This window comes from Schistocerca piceifrons, chromosome 8 (genome assembly GCF_021461385.2).
Source record: "Schistocerca piceifrons isolate TAMUIC-IGC-003096 chromosome 8, iqSchPice1.1, whole genome shotgun sequence".
Lineage (NCBI taxonomy): Eukaryota > Metazoa > Arthropoda > Insecta > Orthoptera > Acrididae > Schistocerca > Schistocerca piceifrons.
Window position 1 is genome coordinate 243,651,941 of NC_060145.1, and position 23,367 is coordinate 243,675,307.

The 23,367-nt window shown below is 43.6% G+C and overlaps 1 protein-coding gene across 1 annotated transcript in view; it reads right to left on the reverse strand.

Moving 5' to 3' along the window:
• Window positions 1-1,630: 1,630 nt before the first annotated feature.
• The window catches only part of LOC124711534 (endocuticle structural glycoprotein SgAbd-5-like), a 38,936-nt gene continuing 17,199 nt past the window's right edge, over window positions 1,631-23,367 (reverse strand). Inside the window, exon 3 of the mRNA XM_047241663.1 lies at window positions 1,631-2,381. Within this exon, the coding sequence (XP_047097619.1) occupies window positions 2,099-2,381 (283 nt within the window). The 3' untranslated portion in view covers window positions 1,631-2,098. The remainder of the gene's footprint in view (window positions 2,382-23,367) is intronic.

The window sequence follows — 23,367 nt, forward strand, 5'->3', positions numbered from 1 at the left end:
GATGATTCATAATATAGCAGTTTAGAGAGAAAAACTCAATCTATAGCGTTCCTTTTTATAACCAGTGACAGAACAGTATTTGATAACCGGTGTAGTCATTTTGAAAAGTGATCCAGTAAATAATTCAGCAAGTTTCTGTTGAATTACCTTTAGTCCAGATTTGAACACTAATTAAAAACCATCGCATTCACGCACCGTTCTTTATACCTCCACCTATTTTTACACACCTCACATGACGTTGCTGTCAGACGCTCATTATTTGTTTTAGAAACTACTGTGGTTCATCCCCTCAACTACGCAAATATTTATGGATGTATTGAATCTCTTGCTCATTTTCCCCACTTTCCACAGCTACTGAGCCATCTCCCTTTATAACCGATAACCATACAATATTAATCGAAAATCTCACTGTTTTGTTTTCTTATTTTTCTTGTAGTTTTCAATAGCTCAGCATAATATGTCCCCTGTATGTCTCATGGTTTCCTCGAAACTCTCGGCTTCTCTGAAATAAGTCTTTTTCCATTTGTGACGTCTTTTCTTCCACATTTTTCACGACTTGCACATATTTTCGTTTCGGCCTAAGTGAAAGTAAAGCTGTATTGAAAGTTCCAAAACTGCGACTGTTGGCTTCACTTGATTCTGTTGCATCGAGTGGCTTTGCACTGCCTTACCTATCAATTTATGGTGGACATAATGTTTAATGTGACTTGCGAACCATTGTGCACCTTCCCTTTTTTTTTCAACTATAAGTCACTGCCAGAGGTAAAAGAAGTAATAAATGAGAGAGCAAATCGTAGTACAGACTGAGACGTGAACTCTGTACATCTGAATTTGGTACTTAGCCAGAATTTGTCTAAATGTTTATGTTAAAAAATGGTGTCCGCCTTTCGTCAAAGTATAGCCATGATTTTGTAAGATTTTGTAATCGTTGCTTGATTTTTATCTGTCGTATGTTCATTTTCCTCATAGATTCTCAGTTTGCATATCTCACTTCCTGCAAAATGAGTTACTATCTTTGTAGCTTTCAGTAAACTTTTACTCTGGATATTACTCATATATTACAGCTAAAAGTTCTATTCTAAAGTGATTTAAAGCAGTCAAATCCTATACACATTCATTAATATCGAGTTTAATACAGGCGGAAGTCGCAAGTTGTTTTTGCGTTTGGTGGTTCAAAAAATGGCTCTGAGCACTATGGGACTTAACATCTGAGGTCATAAGTCCCCTAGAACTTAGAACTACTTAAACCTAACTAACCTAAGGACATCACATACATCCATGTCCGAGGCAGAATTCGAACCTGCGACCGTATTGCGTTTGGTGGTGTTCTAGAATAATATGGAATACTTTTTTTTTATTTTCATTTATATCGAAGCGACTGCAGCGTACAATCGCGGGAGATGCATGATGAAGAAAACATGTACTTAATAGTATCATTATTTTTAGGACACCATTCGAAGAAAAAATGAATAGACATAGACAGTCACATTTTTAATGTGATAATTAGAGATAATTCACACCAAAAATATTTTTGAGTGACATCATCTTCAGTTCTTACATATAACTACAACAATATTTTAGTTATCAATATCTGGAAATGTTTAAGGATTTTTCTTTTGTTTGAGCCAGGTCTGACTTGACAGAGAATTTTTATGTAGGTATATCTAAATAATTCGATATTATATTTGCTCTTTGGGAGGATAACGTATTTATCGATTGGAAAGTATGTTTATAAGACATTTGAGTATTGTCTTTGCACATGTGCCATAATGTGTAAGGTATACAGAAATTTTGTCATTGTAAATAACATAAACTTTAAAACAGAAAAAATAGACATACCGCTCAATTTAGTGTACAGATAAAATTAATTCATTTTTACAACAATTTTAATAAGTTTTCTTTCTGTGGCTATCGCGTTTGTTCAAATTCCAAAGCACTCCCCAAGAACTTCTCACGAAGACATTGGCTGTTATCTGCTACACTCCAGCTGACAGCGGTAGATGTTGCATACTTTCTTGACGATTTTGACGTCACTTCAGAAATTAGTTTTGAAATATTAGGCACTTAAGTGATGCTGTGACAGGAAGTGACGGGCCACTCAGCCGATCAGAGAAAGTGCGGTGTTGCTACCAAGGAACACCACATGTGGGACCGGGAATTCGTTCGGCGGCGGCGACGGCGGCGGAGATGTGGGGCGCACCGCGACGGGTCCTGTGCCGAAAGAGACTTTGGGCCGGTAGCCGTTCTCGTCGGCCTCGTAGGTGACGCTGTAGGTGACGCCGCCCGCGTCCGACGGCTGCCACGAGAAGCTGCCCCTCAAGCTAGTGCCGTCCCCCTCAGAGCCGAACTGCTCCTGCCGGATGCCGTTGCTCGTCTCGTACCTGCACAGGCATTAGTGTAAGAACAGAAACAGGGCCGCGCGGGATTAGCCGAGCGGTCTTAGGCGCTGCAGTCATGGACTGTGCGGCTGGTCCCGGCGGAGGTTCGAGTCCTCCCTCGGGCATGGGTGTCTGTGTTAGTCCTCAGGATAATTTAGGTTAAGTAGTGTGGAAGCTTAAGCCGTCGGCACACGGACCGTGCATCCGAACGTTAAGCGTTTAGCGTGCCGAGTTTTTGACGTCGTAGAGTGGAATAGCACGTTCGGGAGTCTTTCCGAACGTGCAGAGCAAGATCTGGCATGTCAGATGTTCTGAGGGTGCGTCTGAGCGTTGACCAATGAGATGGCACAACGCCACCTACGCCACACGCACGCCGTCTCCCTTCAGTACAGAGTTGTGAGGCGCCATATTGGCATTCATTTCAAGCCTGTTTGTATATATGTCGTTTCTGAGCGCCAGCAAATTGAGAATCACTGGAAAACCCCTTGTTAACTATGTGATTCGTTCCAATAAAATAATGAGAAACATCATATTCGTGGCAAAAGATTATTGTAACTTCCGTATTGTGAGAATAGGCTATTTGAAGGAAGCGACACACTGAAGATGCACCCAAAACGCATTGTTCTTGGTACAATTTGTTATAATTAAATTTCAATTAGTAGCATATCTACGACTAAGGTTTTCAGCAAGCTATAATATAATATGAATAAACAAGAGCAATGTGATGTTGGTTTAGCGTAATGAGTGGCGTTAATGTTTTGTAGACATTTTCGTCGGGGCGATGGTTCGCGTCTTGACACTTCCAATTTTTTTCTTGTCATTTGCGTTTTTATTAGGTTCTGATACGTTATTATTAGTTTAATATAGGTATACAGGGTGAGTCACCTAACGTCACCGCTGGATATATTTCGTAAACCACATCAAATACTGACGAACCGATTCCACAGACCGAACGTGAGGAGAGCGGCTAGTGTAATTGTTTAATACAAACCATAAAAAAATGCACGGAAGTATGTTTTTTAACACAAACCTACGTTATTCTAAATGGAACCACGTTAGTTTTGTTAGCACATCTGAACATATAAACAAATACGTAATCAGTGCCGTTTGTTGCATTGTAAAATGTTAATTACATCCGGAAATATTGTAAGCTAAAGTTGACGCTTGAAACCTCCGACGTTCAGTTGCGTGTTGTAACAGACACGGGCCACGGTCGGCGAGCTGCATCTGCAGGGACATGTTTACGATGACGACCGTGTTTACGAGTATGGCTGTAGTGCACTGTTGCGGTTTGGTCTAGCTGTCTCAGTGTCCGCATGTAGCGCTTTTTGCTATTGTTATTCTGCATTCGTCTCCGCACGCAGACCAACTGTAGTACACCGTGTTACCAGACGTCTGTGATAGTGTAGTGTTGTAGGAACTGTGACCATGGAGTATTCGAACTCTGAAAAGGCGGAGATGATACTCATCTATGGCAAGTGTCGACGAAATGCAGCTGAAGCCTGCAGGGTGTATGCAGAACGGTACCCGGACAGAGAGCATCCAACGTGCCGCACATTGCAAAACATCTATCGCCAACTGTATGCAACAGGTATGGTCGTAGCACGCAAACGGGTCCGCAACAGGCCCGTCACAGGAGAAGCGGGTGCAGTTGGTGTGTTAGCTGCTGTTGCCATGAACCCACTCATGAGTGCAAGGGACATTGCGAGAGCCGGTGGACTGAGTCAAAGTGGTGTCATGCGCATACTGCATCGTCACCGCTTTCACCCGTTTCATGTGTCGCTACATCAGCAATTACATGGTGATGACTTTAATCATCGAGTGCAATTCTGTCAATGGGCATTAACAGACAATGCGTTGCAGTTCTACCTGTTTACCGATGAAGCGGGTTTCACAAACCACGGGGCAGTGAATCTACGGAACATGCATTACTGGTCCGTGGACAATCCTCGCTGGCTCAGACAGGTAGAGCGACAGCGACCGTGGACTGTAAATGTATGGTGCGGAATCATTGGCGACCACCTCATTGGTCCTCACTTCATTGCAGGGGCCCAAACAGCTGCAACATACATCGCGTTTCTACAGAATGATCTGCCAACGTTGCTAGAAAATGTCCCACTGGAAACGCGTCGACGTATGTGGTATCAGCTTGATGGTGCACCTGCACATTCTGCAATTAACACTAGGCTGACCCTTGACAGGATGTTCGACGGGCGTTTCATAGGACGTGGAGGACGCATAAATTGGCCAGCCCGTTCTCCTGATCTTACACCTCTGGACTTCTTTCTGTGGGGTACGTTAAAGGAGAATGTGTACCGTGATGTGCCTACAACCCCAGAGGATATGAAACAACGTATTGTAGCAGCCTGCGGCGACATTACACCAGATGTACTGCGGCGTGTACATTCATTACGCCAGAGATTGCAATTGTGTGCAGCAAATGATGGCCACCACATTGAACATCAATTGGTCTGACATGTCGGGACACACTCTATTCCACTCCGTAATTGAAAACGGAAACCACGTGTGTACGTGTACCTCACCCCTCATGGTAATGTACATGTGCGTCAGTGAAAAAGACCAATAAAAAGGTGTTAGCATGTGGACGTAATGTGCTGTTCCAGTCCCTTCTGTACCTAAGGTCCATCACCGTTCCCTTTGGATCTCTACGTAATTCGGTGCTCTCCGATACACACGATCGAACAGCGGAGGAGTGGTACTCAAGCGTCAACTTTAGGTTACAATATATCCGGATGTAATTAACATTTTACAATGCAAAAAACGGCACTGATTACGTATTTGTTTATATGTTCAGATGTGCTAACAAAACTAACGGGGTTCCATTTAAAAAAAACGTAGGTTTGTGTTAAAAAACATACTTTCGTGCATTTTTTTATGGTTTGTATTAACCAATTACACTAGCCCATCTCCTCACGTTCGATCTGTGGAATCGATTCGTCAGTATTTGATGTGGTTTACGAAATATATCCAGCGGTAATGTTATTTGACTCACCCTGTATACTATAATATTTGCTGTTATGTAAATATAAGTTAACCTTTTTTGAGGGGTGACTTTGTTCGATTGGCTTAATCTACAGGACAGCTTGCGATACTTGTACAAAGTTTTTTTCGCTCCTTTTTCTTTTACGCTTCGTAGTTCACATGTTGCAGAGGTTCTGCTACTGCGTAGGAACAGTGGTCAAGTAACACTGACTTTGGGGTTTTACTAAAATGTGGAAATGATGAAAAATATTTATCTGATGCGGAGAAGCATTCCGAATTTGCACCGCACTGTTTGTAATGGACATGGTACTTCCCTTTTCGTGGACGTTTGTGGAAATGTACGTTTTAATAGAGCTAACGTGGGAATTTTACCCGCGCCCGTTGAGTAAACAGCGTGATTTACGAACTAGAAACATCCCTCAACTGCCGCTGGAGTGCGTTGCGATCGGGTATACCACGTTGGGGCCCACGTACCGTATGCGGAAGTCGCATCGTTCCTGAGCGTTCTACACCACGTTGAACTTGACACGCTCAACGTCAACGTTCGACAGCACAGTCCATGTGCCGACGGCTTTAGGGACTGACGACCTTAGCAGTTAAGTCCCATAAGATTTCACACACATTTGAACATTTTTTTTTTAACAGAAACAATGCCGGCCTTATCTGCGTGCCGATCAGCTGTGTTGTCCAGCGCGGTCTCGAGCCTACGGCTACACATACAGATTACTGGTTATCCCGCTAGTCACGGTGCAACAGTGCCACGTCGCGCCCGCACCTGCTGCTCTGCACTATTTCTCCCACGATTTCAAAGAAACTATTCGTTAAAAAATGTTTGATTTCTACGCTAATTACGGACTTTTACGCTACCTTCATGATAAAGTGCTGATCATTTCGTTATTCGTCATAGTTAGTGATATTTTGCGTATAAGTAACACACTGCATGAAATTCTAAGATGCCGCAATTAAAAATACAGGTCGTTATGAATTTGCTTTTGGCACATGTTACACCACACATGATGTGTACGACATATAGTTAATGTACTGAACTTTTCTTTAAACTTGCAAGGCATTCAGTATCTGCCTAAAAATTCCGATCGTGCGCCAGAGGATGAAATACTCATAATATCCTTCACATCACCTCAACGGTTCGAGAGCCTAAAACGAGAGTTTGGTAAATGACATGAGGCAACAGGAGAATATTTTTGCATATGGTTAACATACAGATTTACATTATCTAACATGATATACGGTACAAGTAACTATGGAATTTTTCAGTGGAATAATGTAATTTTTTAAATGTCGAAAGGAGAGTTAGCTTCAATTGATATGGATTTTTTCGTAAAATATTGACTACACACATCTGGATAAATGAAATCTGACATTTGTTTTCTACCATTACTTCATATGTTTGTCGTTTTGCGACAAGACAAGTGAATAAATGACATGTTTATTTATATACTCAGAAAGTTGTTTTCATTAAGCTATTGATCTGATTTGTCAGCAGTACCTTGTTGAATAAACCACGGTCTCATGATTCTGCTGTAACTGCAACTGCGTTAGCATATTAGTGAGGTGACATTATGTAAACTCCGCTTTGTTACTACAAAATAAGTAAATTTTAAGATGCCAACAAGATACATCTTTGCGTTACCCAAAATGCGCCACTGGTGACGCTCTTCTGAAGAAGAACAAAGGTAAGAAGTCTGGCGCTCGTAAATCACTCCTACTATGATTTCGGTAAAGTACTGTAACCTAACGCAATTTTAATAGTGACCAGCGGGGATTAAAGACTTCCAAAGGAATCTGCAAAGGAATTTATTTTGCACTTCAATGACCTGAGAAATACGAAAACAATTCACAGTACACAGTGCACCACCTTTTTGTTTCTACCCTCATTCAAAATGGATTACTGAACTGTTTCATCTCAAATATCCTTTGATGTGTTAATGATATAATCTATTTTCATCTTCATGAGTAGTTGCAGCTGGTTTTCAAGAGGAATTTACTGCGTTCTAGCAATGAACCTATGTTCCTTTTTTTTGGCTCCAGAGTAATAGTCGTTGTTGAGAGATTATGTTTCGTAGCTATGAAGTTGTGCACTCTGCCAATCTGCCAAAACTGACCACTAGTCAAGGAAAAATACATTATCAGCATCTTTGATGAACTAAAACGCATGTGAGGTGAGCGCCTTTAGCCGTTAACTCACAGGATCTGAAAGATCGTGTACTGTTCGGTTTGTATCTATTCATATTTCCCAAATCATTGAGCTGTAGAAACATAATACTATCGTAAACTTCAGTACCATCAGTTAATTATTAAGAACAGACTGGGTTACAAGAAACCATTAAAACCGCAATAAAAGGAGCAATTTACTTTCACCTCACCGTTTAATCTTTAAGTAGTTTCAGAAAAGCGTAATCAGTAATGAATATTCAGTAGTACCTACATATCTCCAATTAAATATTAAAATTAGCCGTTTATGTACAAAGCTATCATTGTAGCAATTTTGAATTGATTAAGTTACAAAATTGAAAAACGTATCGGTTCTATCATATTTGGACTAACACAAAATTCCGATTGTAAACTGTCTGTTGCATCCGCTTGTTACCCTTTCAGGTATTAGGGTGTGACGATACCTAGTAAAAGTGCCCAAAAATCAGAAAAACAAACGTGTAGCCCCTTAGACTTCAGAATATGTTATTTTCATTTTCACTTAAAAATAATTGGTGTGATACCCTACAATTGTAGTTTCAAAGCGTGTAAGTGGTGAACTTCTACTAATAACCATAGTTTGCTGAAAATTGAATATCTGTTTGAATGATCACTTGCCCCCCCCCTCTGCCCCCCCCCCCCTCGTCACCCTCTCTTAAGCGGCCCCAGGTGTTACCCTAGAACGTCAATATTGGAACTTAAGCAGATAAGTTTAACAACCACTGCTTAATACAATCCATTTTCTCGAGATGGGAGGCCAATACTGATCCCCTCTCAACATTCAAGGTGAATTCAATACTTTAGCTAAGTCTCCAAAAGAGCAATATGCACTTACTTACCTGTGGCGTGCGTGAATAGGAGCACAACGTCTGCAATTCTGGAGGACCGGGCGCCGACGCTGCAGGTTCCGGCATTGGCATTCGCCATCGCCGAGTTCAGCCGAAGGCCCGCTGTGTATCGTCGATTTAATAAAGTCAATTACACACTAGCCTGTGTTTCTCTGCACGCTTCGGCGCGAGGTTTTCCTTTCTCCCAAACCATACCTCTCTGTCGTGACTTGTTACGACCCCTGAGCTGGGGGGGTTGTAACAAATGTGTGGCCTAACGTGAAGCAAATGCAAATTCGTAGAGACTTCTAGTTTTCATTGAACGCTATTCGAATTTTGTAAAGTCATTTACGTAGTCCCTTAATATCACAATAACTATGACCTTTAACTAAAAGGCAGAGAGTTCTTCAAGACATATGAAGCTGTAAGTAACAGAGAACCTAAACGTTTCACTGAATAGTTCATGTAATATCGTTTGACAAAGACTGCAGGGTAGCTGACGTGAGCGAGCCTCCATTCTGACAGACTAGCAGGCAGGCAGATTTCGGTCAATTCAGGTAGCAGCAGGTATGTGTCCGCAGCCGTCAGTGTCGCTGCCCTGCTGCCTGTGTGTGCTTCCTCATTGGAAAACATGCGGCCATTCTTCGCAGAGGCTCAAGCCGCATTGTTCTGGCTTACGCCATAGAAGCAGCCGCCCGACCGAGTCTCGAACTCGGTACCTGCCAGGGAGTGCTAGTTCTGCAAGTTTAGCAGGAGAGTTTCTGTGAAATTTGGAAGGTAGGAGTCGAGGTACTGGCGGAAGTGAAGCTGTGAAGACGTGCATGGGTAGCTTAGTTAGCAGTCGAGGACAGGCTCCTCGCACCGGAGTTTTTTTCATCCGCGTCGCGGTACTTGTGGCGTGTAGCGTGCATTATTATTGTACCTCATGGCGCACTGTTACCGCCGAGCGACATTTAAAGTAACATTCCAAACCGAACACGCATGACTATGCGCTTATGAAATCGCACAATGCACTCGCGAAGAGCTAAGCTTAGACGCACAATAAGTGATAGGTATTCTCTTCTCTATCACTGGCAGTACCGTCTATATTAAAATGACAACGGAGGAAGCATGTGCTGCCTTAGTTCCACAACACACACACGAACTCAAGCTTAAGCATCCTGACGGGCATATTGGGGAGCTGGTTTCGATCTTTGAACAATTCAGGTTTTTGAGCTCGCTTTCGAAGTGCTTCAAGACGTGGTCATCGAAGCCTATCGACCATACACCGGTGTTCTGGTCCACATCGCGTAAAAATGGCAGACGTTCACGACATACCCCGTGTTGAATGGAGTCCGTCAAGTGAAGTTCGATCTGTCGTAACAGCTGATAGTTGGCGTGCGAGCCATCGTTGTGTATGATGGCCAGCTGCGGGCGTGTGCTGGATGTGGACGAGAGGGCCTTGTTCGGTCTGATTGTCTCCGTCGCCGTTTGCTACAGATCCCGACCAGTGACGCAGATCCAAAAGCGACGTCACTTCTTTGCCAGACAGCTAGCCATAGCGGTGCGCAACCCGATTCGTCACTTCGTCACTTCACCGGCACTCCTCAGTGGGAATGACGGTGCCGCCGAGGCCTCACCGGCACCATCTCCTCCGGCAACTGCGCGACCGTCAATTCTCCAGAGCTTGATGGCCAGCCCACCCGCTGCCATGGACATCGATGAGAGTGAGGTGCCTGACTCTGCTTTTCTTCAGACAGGCACGACCTTCGACAGTGAACGTCCACATTCTGACACAGACCAGCGTCTCTGAAAGCAGCGGTCACCCTGAAAACGGAAGAAAAGTCGAACGCCCTCCGACGATAAACTTCTTCATGTGGCATCACGGGCAGTGGACCAGATACGAGGCAGTGATCTCCCTTTGAGCGCCCAGACGACAGGAGTGGCCGCTCCTGATGTCCCATCTGAGGAGCGTCTTTTCCACTGCCTGTTATCCCACCTGACCACGATGGACCCCATGGAGAGAGGATCCCGCCACGGCTGTCTCACCACAACCAGCCCACAATGAGTACGACAGTCGCCTGCCACCTTTTCCAGTCTCCTGGACTGACGATACAGCAGATCAAGATAGTGGCTTACCTATCAGGCAGTGTCCCACAATGATGCCTGACCCACCTTCGAACTAGTGATTGCCACAGTGTTTGCACCGGATGTTTCATGCTGGCCAGACATCTCTGCCAGACTTTTGTGCCAATAGCGGGAGCACGTCCACGGCACCACTGCATCGCGACGGTGAACCTGGCCACCATTGGCAATGTTCTGAGAGACCATTTACGCTGCTTATGTCGACATTGCCCTCCTCCAAGAACTGTCACTGATTTCTACGCCCCCACTGGTTACACGGCACACATCTCCCATGCCTCTCACAATGGTAGCGGAACCGCCACCCTCCTCCACTCAGGACTCCCTGCGGAAGACGTAGTGTACCTACGTAATGCTTCAGGTATAGCCCTCACGCTGTTCGGCATCTGCATCCTCAATGTATATGCGCCATCAGGTTCCAGTCGACGTCATAAATGATTCACCCTTTTTGCTGGCGAGGTAACGCTGCTTTTTGAGGGTAACGTGGATGAAATGGTCCTCGGTGGAGATTCCAGCTTCACACAAGGGCCTACTGACCAATTTCCACGACATTACCTGTGTGCGGCCCTCTGTCATCATCGACCAACTTCAACTTGTTGACACTTTCCTACATTCTTCCTTTCCTACACCTTTTCAGTACGATGTTAGTTGTTTTGGGATAGTAGTAGATAGGCGCAAACGCCTAAAGAGTTGCAGTTCCTTTTTTGGTTAGGACACAAGTGGCAGTGGCAAGTCGACCTTTTTTTATTTTCCCTTTCCTGTCCTGGGGCGGAAAAAAAAGTTGGTACAGCAAAGAGCCCAGGTTCGAGTCTCCATCTGGCACACAGTTTTAATCTGCAAGGAAATTTCATATCAGCCCACATTGCGCTTCAGAGTGAAAATTTCATTCTGGAAACATCCCACAGGCCGTGGCAGAGCCATGTCTCGGCAGTTTCTTTTCTGTCAGGAGTTAGATCAGGTTCTGCCGGAAGTGAAGCTGTGAGGACGGGTCACAGGCGTGCTTAGTTAGCTCAGTTGACAGTCTGCCGCCGGCAGTGCTGCGAGGCGATCACACGCCAGAGCGCTGCAGGCGAGGAGCTCACCGTGTGTTTGTGTTTACTTCGGCCGCTGTAAGTGCCGTTTTCCTTCTAGTCTACCGTGGTGTACAACTATCGGAAGAAGAAATTACATTTCAACTTTTGTTCCGACTTCACCCGATCCAACGGCCTGGAGGTAGAACGATTTATTCGCGATGAAGTTAAAATACCACGCTGCGGTGTGCGACAAGGTGCTTCAGGAGGCAAAACGTGGACTGCGCTTCTGTCATTCCGACGGCAACGTCGGACCCGTTACCGTCGATCACGCATGTCTCGGCACACGAACGATAAGGATCTTCTAACTGCCGTTCGAACTACCTGCAGACGTCGTCATCGCGGAGCTCTGTCCGTTCAGGAACATGTCGCCGAACGATGGGTACAATTTCAAATCCATCCCATTTTAAACGATGTCAGAGAGGTCCGCATCGAGTTGCAGAAACACATGCCTTCCTATCTACGTATCGGAGGCTGCCGTGCCATTATAATGTACGACGGGCAACCTTGCACCTGTTCCGGTTGCGGGAAAGGTCATCTACGGTCGGATTGCATTCAACGACGTGTCGCGCAGTTCCCGTTGTCGGAAGCGTCCGTCACACCCATGATAACCACCTTACCGGTCACTGACGCAGCGGCTCTTGCCACGTCTACAGTTTCGTCCAGTCCATCGCCCCACCTCCTGCCCCCCCCCCCCCCCCCCCCCCCCCGTCGATCGGCATCGGCACGTCCCAGTCACCTTCAGACGGTGCAGACGTCCCACCTGACAACGTTGCCGCCGAAGAACAGGTTCCCGCACCGGACGCTGAGGAGACCTGTACTTCTTCACGACACCTGTTTGACAATTTCATTGTACCCACCGACGCCTTCGAACCAGATCGACTCTCCTTCTTGCCGTCGTCCGACACTGCGGAATACGTGCGCAAACAACGCTCACCACGGGCTGTTAAGGCGTCGCCACCCAAGACGACGAAGATGACCCCACGCAGAGGTCGGCGGACAGCTTCCACGATAAACAAGGCGTTTCGCACGACGAGACCACCGTGGAGGTCGCCACGCACAATGAAACGATCGGTGCGCAGGTTGAGACGCCTGTCTCCCCGCCGACAGCTCCAGATATCTCTCACCACGATGCAATTCCCATGGACATTGGGCAGACCCACGGCACAGGAGCACGTTGAGGAATGTACGCCCCTCCTCCGGATGAGTTGCCTCCCCCGACGAGGCTGCCTGTTAACATCAAAAGCGAGGCACTGCAGCAGATGGGACCGGACTTCCTATCGATGCCGTCCTGATATTTCCCTTGATGATGGTAGATGCGCGTCCACCACCACTGAAACAAACGTACCGGTTCGTCTCACTGAACATCAACATGATAGGCACTGTACCAATCCTGCAGCTCCTATGTGACATGCTTCGGGCCTCTGACGTCTACGCCGGCCGGAGTGGCCGCGCGGTTAAAGGCGCTACAGTCTGGAACCGCACGACCGCTACGGTCGCAGGTTCGAATCCTGCCTCGGGCATGGATGTGTGTGATGTCCCTTAGGTTAGCTAGGTTTAAGTAGTTCTGAGTTCTAGGGGACTTATGACCACAGCAGTCGAGTCCCATAGTGCTCAGAGCCATTTGAACCATTTTCTGACGTCTACGTCGCCTTATTCAGGAAGTACGCGTAGCAACACTACCACCGGTCTACGACTACGACTCATACACGTCTACATGTGATCAATCTGGTCATGGAGTGGATTTCTACATACTATCGAACCATAAATATTGAATCCATACTGATGGAATTTACAGAAGGAATACCAAAGTTATTCTAAGCAGACACAATCTTACAAAATGGTCCATTTGTTTCACCTATAAAATATGGATGGAAAATAATAATCTAAGAGCATCTCAGCAATAATATGAACGTACCTATCTTTCTAGCATTTGTAGACTTACAGAAAGCTTTTGGCAATGTTGACTGGAATACTCTCTTTCAAATTCTGAAGGCGGCAGGTGTAAAATACAGTGAGTGAGGCCGACCGCCGTGGCCGAGCAGTTCTAGGCGCTTCAGTCTGGAACCGACGACCGCTACGGTCACAGGTTCGAATCCTGCCTGGGGCATGGATCTGTGTGATGTCCTTAGGTTAGTTAGGTTTAAAAAGTTGGGGGACTGATGACCTCAGATGTTGAGTGCTCAGAGCCATTTGAACCATTTTGTAATTACGTATGTTGAATTCTCTTAACCGTTGTTAAACCATTGTTGAACCAAATAGTCTCTCTTTTTTTCTTTTTGTTTAACACAGTTATAACTTTCTTATGTAAAGCCGGTCCAAAACTCTTGATAGGTTGAGAACAATGACACGAACGAGTCTTAATGATGACTTTGAATAATTCAGTAGAGCGCGAAATGTGCTACAATTGAGAAAACAAGGAAGCAGGAACTGGCTGTTGCAATGTAAACAGTGCTAAGTTCGGCTCTCTTACCACGCTCCGCCATTGTGTGTATGTGTGTATGTATGTGACAAGACGGTCACCAAGATAATTTGTATTTTATCTTGGCGATGCTTTATATGACATAGATACGGTACATGGTCAGCTATGGTTCTTGTAAATGGAACTAAACGCTAACTTCGTCCGAAAGAGTTACTCCGAAATGAAGGTATTTCTGCAGAAGAGAAAATTTAGCAGAAGAAAAAATACATACTCCCTTCTGTTTGTGGAGACAGGGATGGTGACAGGTAATCATAATTCTGAGATAGCTGCAGTACGTTCAATACGAATTTGAACCTACGAAAAACAATGTGGAAGACGACAGACATCTAACTTCATTCCACCAGATCTCACTACCAACTTCAGGACATTTGCGTGATCGATCGCGGCCAAAATTTCACACGGATAGACATGTAATTACTGCGGAGTAGATTTATGATCCTCAAACTTCCCAACGTGAAACTACCTTACCCGCTCTAGAATTGGCTCAGCAAAGAATGCACTAAATCTAGCACCTGGAAGAGAAACAAAAAATTCTGCGTAAAATCTTTTACCTTACATTAATATTACGATGAATCTATAAAAGATTACACATTTTTTAGTACATCCAGAATACACAATTTTAAAAACGTATAAATGTCTTTTTTGCGCTAGGAGCTGATTTCAATTCATTTTATATCTAATAGACGACTGGGATAAATAAGTAACTGGGAACGCTGAGCAGTCAATTTATGTTATCTGCGGCAGTAAAGATCTTCCAAAGTTTAGTATAGATTACGAAGTTTTACGGAAATGCCAGGAGAAGTATTAGGTTGGTGCGTAAGTTCGTAGCGTTCTCGTTTTGCATGTTCGTATTCTGGGTGCTACGTGTTTGTTTATCGATTGCCATTTTCTCTTTGTAGTTAAAAAAAATAAATTAAAATGGCCTTCGGGGAAAAGAGAAGCAACTATACGGATATCAAGAGCTCAGATAGAAACCAGTCCTAAGCAAAGAGAAAGCTGAAAGATGGAGGGAGTTTATGGATGGTCTATACAATGGAGATGAACTTGTAGGCAATAGTATAGAAAGGGAAAGTGGACGGAGACCGAGATGAGATAGGGAATATGATGCTGCGTGAAGAATATGACACCGTTCTGAAACGTCTAAGTCGAAACTATGCCAAGGATTAGACTTCGCCAGAACTACTGATAGCTTTGGGAGAGGCAGCCACGAACTGGTGTGCAAGTTGTATGAGACAGGTGGTATACCACCGGACTTAGATATGAATTTAGTAATTCCATTTGCAAAGAAAGCAGGTGCTTAACGTGTGCATATTATCGAACTATCAGTTTAAATAAGCCATGGATGCAAAATACTAACACAAATTCCTTACAGAGGAATGGAAAAACTGGTAGAAACCGACTTCGGGGAAGAGAAATGTAGGAACACCGGAGGTAGAACCGATCCTCCTACTGCTCACAGAAGAGAGGTTGAGCAAAGGCAAACCGACATTAATAGCACCTTCAGAAAGCTTTTGACAATGTTGACTGGAATACTCTCTTGAAATTCTGAAGGTAGCAGGGAGCGAAAGACTATTTACAACTTGTACAGGAAACAGAAGGCAATTATAACAGCCGAGGGCATGAAAGGAAGTCCTGGTTGAGAAGGGAGTGAGACAGGGTTGTAACCTGTCCCCGATGTTACTTTGTCTGTACATTAAACAAGCAACAGGAATTAAAGTTCAGAGTAAAGAAATAAAAATCTTAAGGTTTCTCGATGGCACTGTTATTCTGTCAGAGGCAGAAAAAGGAAGAGCAGTGGAGAGGGATGGACAGTGTCTTCAAAGAAGGATTTAAGATGAACATCAACAAACGCAAAAGAAGGTTAATGGAATGTAGTCGAATTAAACCAGATAATGCTAAGGGAATTAGATTAGGAAACGAGACAAAATGGTAGATGAGTTTTGCTATTTGGGTAGCAAGACAGTGATGATGCCCAAAGTAGAGAGGATATAAAATGTAGACTGGCAATGGCGAGAAAAACGTTTCCGAAGAAGAGAAATTTGTTATCATCGAATATAGATTTATGTGTTGGGAGGTCTTTCCTGGAGGTATTTGTCTGTAATGCAGCTATGTCTAGAAATGAAATTTGGGTGATGAACACCTTAGACGAAAAGAGAACAGAAGCTTTCGAATGTGGTGCTGCTAAAGAATTTTGAAGATTACATGGGTCAATCATATACCTATTGAGGAGATACTGAATGGAATTGGGAGACTAGAAATTTGTGGCAAAACTTGACCAAATGAAGGGGTTACTTGAAAGAATACATTCTGAGACATCAAGGGAACACACCTTTAGTAGTAGTATTAGACAGAAGTGTGTGTGTGTGTGGAGGGGGGGGGGGAGGGGGGGAGGGGCAGATTTAGAAGGATGTAGGTTCAGTAGCTGTTCGGATAATAAGAAGGTCGTACGGGATAGAGTAGCACGTAAAGCTGCATCAAACTAGTCTTCGGACTGAAGACGACAACAACAACAACGGCGATTACAATTCAATGTTGGCATTTGAGTTTATACATTGTCACTTTGACATTTGGAGGCACTGATTGGAGCTGTGGACGCTAGAAAATGGAGTGCTAAGCGGAGAAATCGTAACGTTTCCCACATATTCTTCTGTTTGAGCTCAATAGAGTGGCGACAATAGCGGAGGCAGTCAGGAAAACTTGCGTCGTGTGTAGGGATAATGGTATTGGACAGAGCACTCCAAGAAAAGTATTTTCTCGTATTAAGGAGGATCGTTTTGTTGTTATTGAGTCTCCATGTTCAGAAAGACCTACAGGGTTTAATGAAGATCGTTTAAACACAATAATCCACATCGATCCGCGTCAGTGTACTTGATAACGGGCAAATATGATGAACTGTGATTATTCCAGAGTAGTGCAACATTTCTCCCAATGGGGAAGGTTTAAAAATCGGGTGTATGCTCTAAGCCGAAATCACAGGAATGAGCAAATGTCCAGATACTCATCTCCGCTTGCTCATAATCAACTAGCTCATGAACAACACCGACTGTTCATATCCTGAGTCGTTACTGGTGACGAGAAGTGGTGCCTTTATGCTAACACAAGGAAAAGAAAGAAGTGGTTGAGCCCCAAAAAGGAGTATATACCTGCGGCATCCACCAAAGATAATGCTTCGTATCTGATGAAACAGCACAGTGAGGCGTACTACGAACAGGTTTTTCGAGCTCTAACCATCACTGCTAGCATTTATTGTCAAAAACTGAAACGTGTTGCAGACGCAGTCCAAGAACAACGACCGGAAGATTACGTGAAGTGATGCTACCCCATGATAACGCCAGCCGGCGTTCTGCTAGACTGCCATGAAACACTATATAGGAATTTGTTTGGGCAGTCATTTGGCACCCACTTTATGCGCCTAATATTACGCTCTGATTTTCACCTTTCCCATTCTCTGTCGTACAATCTTCAAGGAATTTCCTTTCCGGATGAAAATGCGCTCCGACCATGGCTCGGCGATTTCTTCACCTCAAAACTACGTGATTTCTACAGCCGCTGAATCGAATAGCTATCCAAGGGATGGCGACTGTTGTAAATAGCGAACGTGAATATTTTTTCAATGACTTAAGTCTGCGGTGTACATCTCTGTTGTGTTTATTAAGCTTACTGAAAAACGTTTGGAAATTACGCATCTAACCAATACAAAAATTACAGTGTGTGTGTTAAGCAGTTACGGCAAAGAATCCAATATACAACCAAATGCTTCATAGAAAACGCTATAGAAGATACGTGCTATCGATTTCAGATGTCTCAAAACGTACTGCAAATATACGTCAAAAACTAAATGCATGAAACAAGAAACAAAACGCAAAAAGCAAGATCACAAACAAGTGCACATCAAATTTAGAAGAGAATTTTACACAGGTGGCAGAGTTCTGCTTACAAACTAGTAAAATACTGAAATATGTAAACTGAAGTCCAAGCATACATAAAGGACTACAGAGAAGTACAAAAGACATAACAGTGAAAAAACTGGAATTAGAGAAGTACCGTATAATTTGCAAGAAATGGCAACAGAAAATCTTCAAGAAGCCGCTACGTATATAGTTCGATTTTAGAAAACATCTCTTTGACCAGGATATGATGAAATGTGTCTGAAGATTATCTAAGTCCTCGAAAGCAGAGCGAGATGTCAGAGATAAGGAGGCAATTATTTTAGAGATTGGTAAAACTGGGCATTTTATTCAAACAGCCGCCGTTGATAACATCAAACGTAAAACGAGTTGGCGATGGTAAGAGGAAAGATTTGTTTCGGTCGGTGTGAATATTTCTGTGAATTTTACATTGGTGAGTCATTGCATTATGATCACATCATTAATATTGTGTTGGTGCACCTCTGGACAGCAATAAAGAATGGATTACAGATTGTAGCTTGCCGATGATATAAAGCAACAGATGTATAGACACAGGTCACGTAGTTCCCATAAGTGTCGGAATAGCGGTTTGTGTGTCGAACTGGTGCTCGAGAGAGTCCTAAGTATGCTCCATCGGCGTTCAGATAAGGCAAATTTGGTATCTATGTTGTCAAATGAGTTCACTATCATGCATCCTAAATCACTTTAACAAGGTTCTTGCTGGAAAATGTCATTGCCGTCGGAGAAAACATCAAGCACGAAACGACGTAGGTGGTCCTCGTTCTCTGGCGACGAGCCACAATCATCTGCCATTTATGGAATTCGTTTGTGTCAGTGGCTTTCCTCATTTCCGGCCCTTATCGTCGGTAGAATAATTCGCATTCGTCTCTGCTCCGGTTGTATACGGAGTCCCAGAAGAAATAGTCAGTATTCTGGGATATAACAGGAACGATCATTCGGTGCAAAAAATTCTAGAATAAATGTGTGCTAAAATGGGTGCCTTAGGCCCCGGGAGTGGACAACATTCCATTGGAACTACTGACGGCCTTGGGAGAGCCAGTGCTGACAAAACACTACCATCTGGTGAGCAAGATGTATGAGACAGGCGAAATACCCTCAAACTTCAAGAAGAATACAATAATTCCAATCCCAAAGAAAGCACGTGTTAACAGATCTGAAAAGTGCCGAACTATCAGTTTAATAAGTCACAGCTGCAAAATACTAACGCGAATTCTTTACAGACGGATGGAAAAACTGGTAGAAGACGACCTCGACGAAGATCAGTTTGGATTCCGCAGAAATGTTGGAACACGTGAGGCAATACTGACCCTACGACTTACCTTCGAAAATAGATTAAGGAAAGGCAAACCTACATTTCTAGCATTTGTAGACTTAGAGAAAGCTTTTGACTGGAATACTCTCTTTCAAATTCTGAAGGTGGCAGGGGTAAAATACAGGGAGCGAAAGGCTGTTTACAATTTGTACAGAAACCAGATGGCAGTTATAAGAGTCGAGGGGCATGAAAGGGAAGCAGCGGTTGGGAAGGGAGTGAGCAGGGTTGTTGCCTATCGCCGATGTTATTCAATGTCTATATTGAGCAAGCAGTAAAGGAAGCAAAAGAAAAATTCGGAGTAGGTATTAAAGTCCATGGAGAAGAAATAAAGACTTTGAGGTTCGCCGATGACATTGTAATTCTGTCAGAGACAGCAAAGGACTTGGAAGAGCAGTTGAACGGAAGGACAGTGTCTTTAGAGGAGGATATAAGATGAACATCAACAAAAGCAAAACGAGGATAATGGAATGTAGTCGAATTAGGTCGGGTGATGCTGAGGGAATTAGATTAGGAAATGAGACACTTAAAGTAGTAAAGGAGTTTTGCTATTTAGGGAGCAGAATAACTGATGATGGTCGAAGTAGAGAGGATATAAAATGTAGACTGGCAATGGCGAGGAAAGCGTTTCAGAAGAAGAAATATTTGTTAACATGGAGTATAGATTTAAATGTCAGGAAGTAGTTTCTGAAAGTATTTGTATGGAGTGTAGCCATGTATGGAAGTGAAACATGGACGATAAATAGTTTAAACAAGAAGAGAATAGAAGCTTTCGAAATGTGGTGCTACAGAAGAATGCTGAAGATTAGATGGGTAGATCACATAACTAATGTGGAGGTATTGGATAGAATTGGGGAGGAGTTTGTGGCACAACTTGACAAGAAGAAGGGACTGGTTGGTAGGACATGTTCTGAGGCATCAAGGGATCACAAATTTAGCATTGGAGGGCAGCGTGGAGGGTAAAACTCGTAGAGGGAGACCAAGAGATGAATACGCTAAGCAGATTCAGAAGGATGTAGGTTGCAGTAAGTACTGGGAGATGAAGAAGCTTGCAGAGGATAGAGTAGCATGGAGAGCTGCATCAAACCAGTCTCAGGACTGAAGACAACAACAACAACAAGAGTTACGAGCACTTGTTCATGTTCTCTACATGTGAAACACATGTCTCCTACTGAATAAGAGTTCATAGCTGTTAAGGCATGCCTTTAATAGCTCTTCTTTATTAGACTTTTTGCTTCGAATTATCGTTCCTGTCACATCCCTGGCAATTCCCTGTAGGACAGCCTGCATAATGATACACACACCCTACCAGGCCACGTGCGCGCAACGCTACAGTATGTCATGGGATATTGCAGTGAGTGGGCAGCGATCGTAATGTTTTGCCTCATCTATGTTTCATGTGCGTGAAGATGGTCTTCACTATCTTGCTGCTAGGTGATCGGCGTGACGAGGGCCTGGGAGAAAGACTCACGGCAGGGATAGGAGGAGGCAGACTGCAAATTTTAAACAAGTTGCAGTACAACTGTGGCAAAAGTTTCTGCTCGACGATCCGTTATCAGTGTCGTAACAAAATCTGTGAATGACGTGACTACGTTCAGGGAAGAGGTTTTAGTTTTGATCACAAGCTATCAGCAGTGAAAGGCGTTTGTACACTTACAGCAGATACGACAGAGGAAACTTATCTTGCCGAATTTTGACGGCAGTAGCACCACAAAAACAAGAGCATTTCGCCTAAGGAGACGGTAGCCCTTCGTCACTTACAAGTAGACACGGTTGGGGAAAAATGCGGTTATTTTGTGACACTTCTCTGCCAATGGAAGTTATTGAGATTTTTGTGCTTCTTTCTTTTGTCGATCAGTTGAAATATTCGCTCCGTCATTCAAGTTTTCTTCTGAGTTATGTTACTTGTTTCTGTGTTTGACTGTCCAATATCTCTGACTGCACTTTCTAGAGAAGTCCAGTCCTCTGACTTGCCAACTCTGGTATTCCTTATTGCAGTATCACCATCCTTAGCGAATGTCAAAGGCGTCTTATGTTTTCTCAGAACTTCAGTACCCCACTTCCTTCCACACTGATCCTTCCTGACGATTCTCTTAAACTTCACTTTACTCCTCATCACCAATAAATTGTGATTTGAGTCTATATCTGATCCTGAATATGACTAACAATCCAATATCCGACGTTGGAATCTGTCTGACCAGAAGTAATCTATTGGAATCTTCGTGTTTTCGGGTCTCTTCGAAGTATACCTCCTCATCTTCTGATTCTTGAACAGAACATTCGCTATTACCACTCAAAATTTATTGCAGAACGCAGTTAGTCCTTCTCCTCTCTCATTCCAACAGCCAAGCCCATGTTGTCCTGTAGCACTTTCTTCTATTCCTTCACCTAGAACCAAGTTTTGTTTTCATCTCTCTTAACATAAAGGATTACCCACACAATATCCTCATACACTTCCTCTGTCTCTACAATTTATGGTTGCGACGTCGGTATGTATACGCGAACTGTTGTTGTCGACGTTGATTTACTGTTGTCTGATGAAAACAACCGTATCACTGAACTGTTCACAGCAGCTCAGTGACTGCCCTTCTTTCGTATTCATAACGAATGCTGCCCCAGTTATACTATTTTCTGTTGTTGAACACAAATGCTTTACTGTAACTGGGCTTATTGATGAGGTAAATGTAGATCCTTCTTCTAAAACTTCTAAAATAAGAACTGTATTAGTCTTGTAGAACTTACATCGACAATCCTGTGTTATGTAGTAACATTTGTGAGTACCTTTCAAAGGTCCATGGTTCTACGGACTAGTAATGTAGATGCAAAATTTTTTGAATTCTGGAAATGCGAACAGTTTAAAGCATCACACATACAGCCCCATTGATGTTTCTGTACAAAGATTGTGATTCACACGGATAACAATTTAGTAATAATTAAGTTGAGCTTTAGAGAAATTTCAGGAAGAATCAATGTGGAATATTCCACTGCGGAAGTATTGATGACTGTTTGCAGTTACCTAATGCTGTAGATAATATCTCAATACTCAATTCTGTTAAAGATCTCAAACAAGACAAACCACAGAAGTTGGACAGCACACGTACAACGAAGGTAAACACGAACAAAACCAGGGTAACTTAATAAATCAGTTGATCGACGACACAATGGAGTAAGTAAACCTAGAGGTGGCTGGTTCTATGGAACCAAAGAAAACTGCATAATGCTTACGGCTTTGGGTTCGCATTCTGTAAGTGCGAGGATCACACCTCTATCTAACTGTTTACAATTATATTTTCCGGCCGCGCGGTCTATGGCGTCTTGTCACATCCGCGCGGCTCCCCTCGTTGGAGGTTCGAGTCCTCCCTCGGGTACGGGTGTGTGTGTGCCGTCCTTAGCGTAAGTTAGTTTAAGTTAGATTAAGTAGTGTGTAAGCCTAGGGACCGATGACCTCAGTAGTTTGGTCCCATAAGACTTTACGACACATTTATAAATTTTCAATTAGATTTTCAGTGGTTTTCTTCAAGGAGGACGTGACCGATTCCTTTTTCTTCACTTGTCAATAATGAGTCTACACACCACCACCGACAACGCTGTAATGTCGGAGTGAAAACACACTTCATTCTTTCAACCTCTGGAACGCTGGACAAATGTTTCATTATAAGTCACTTGAAATGAGAGGCCAGATGTTGGTGCAAACAAAGCACCAATGTCCTGCCTTTGATTTTGACATCATGTACTTTATCTCTAAAAGCTTGTATATCAGAAACAACTTAGGCCTCTTTCCAGAACTGGTCATTTCCCTAAAATTTATGTCTGTAACACCATTACCGTACCGAACTTCAGCATGTTACTCTGCAAAAGAACGCTTTAGAGTCTTCTGTTTTACACGACTAAACGTTAGGCGTGGCACATAGGAATTACTACATAAGGAATAGCAAAGAGAAGGGCTGCAACAAAAACAGGACTTAGTAATCCTGAAAAGCAACAAAATACTTTGGCGAATGGCCTCGCCATAGTGATGACACAGATACCCGTCATAT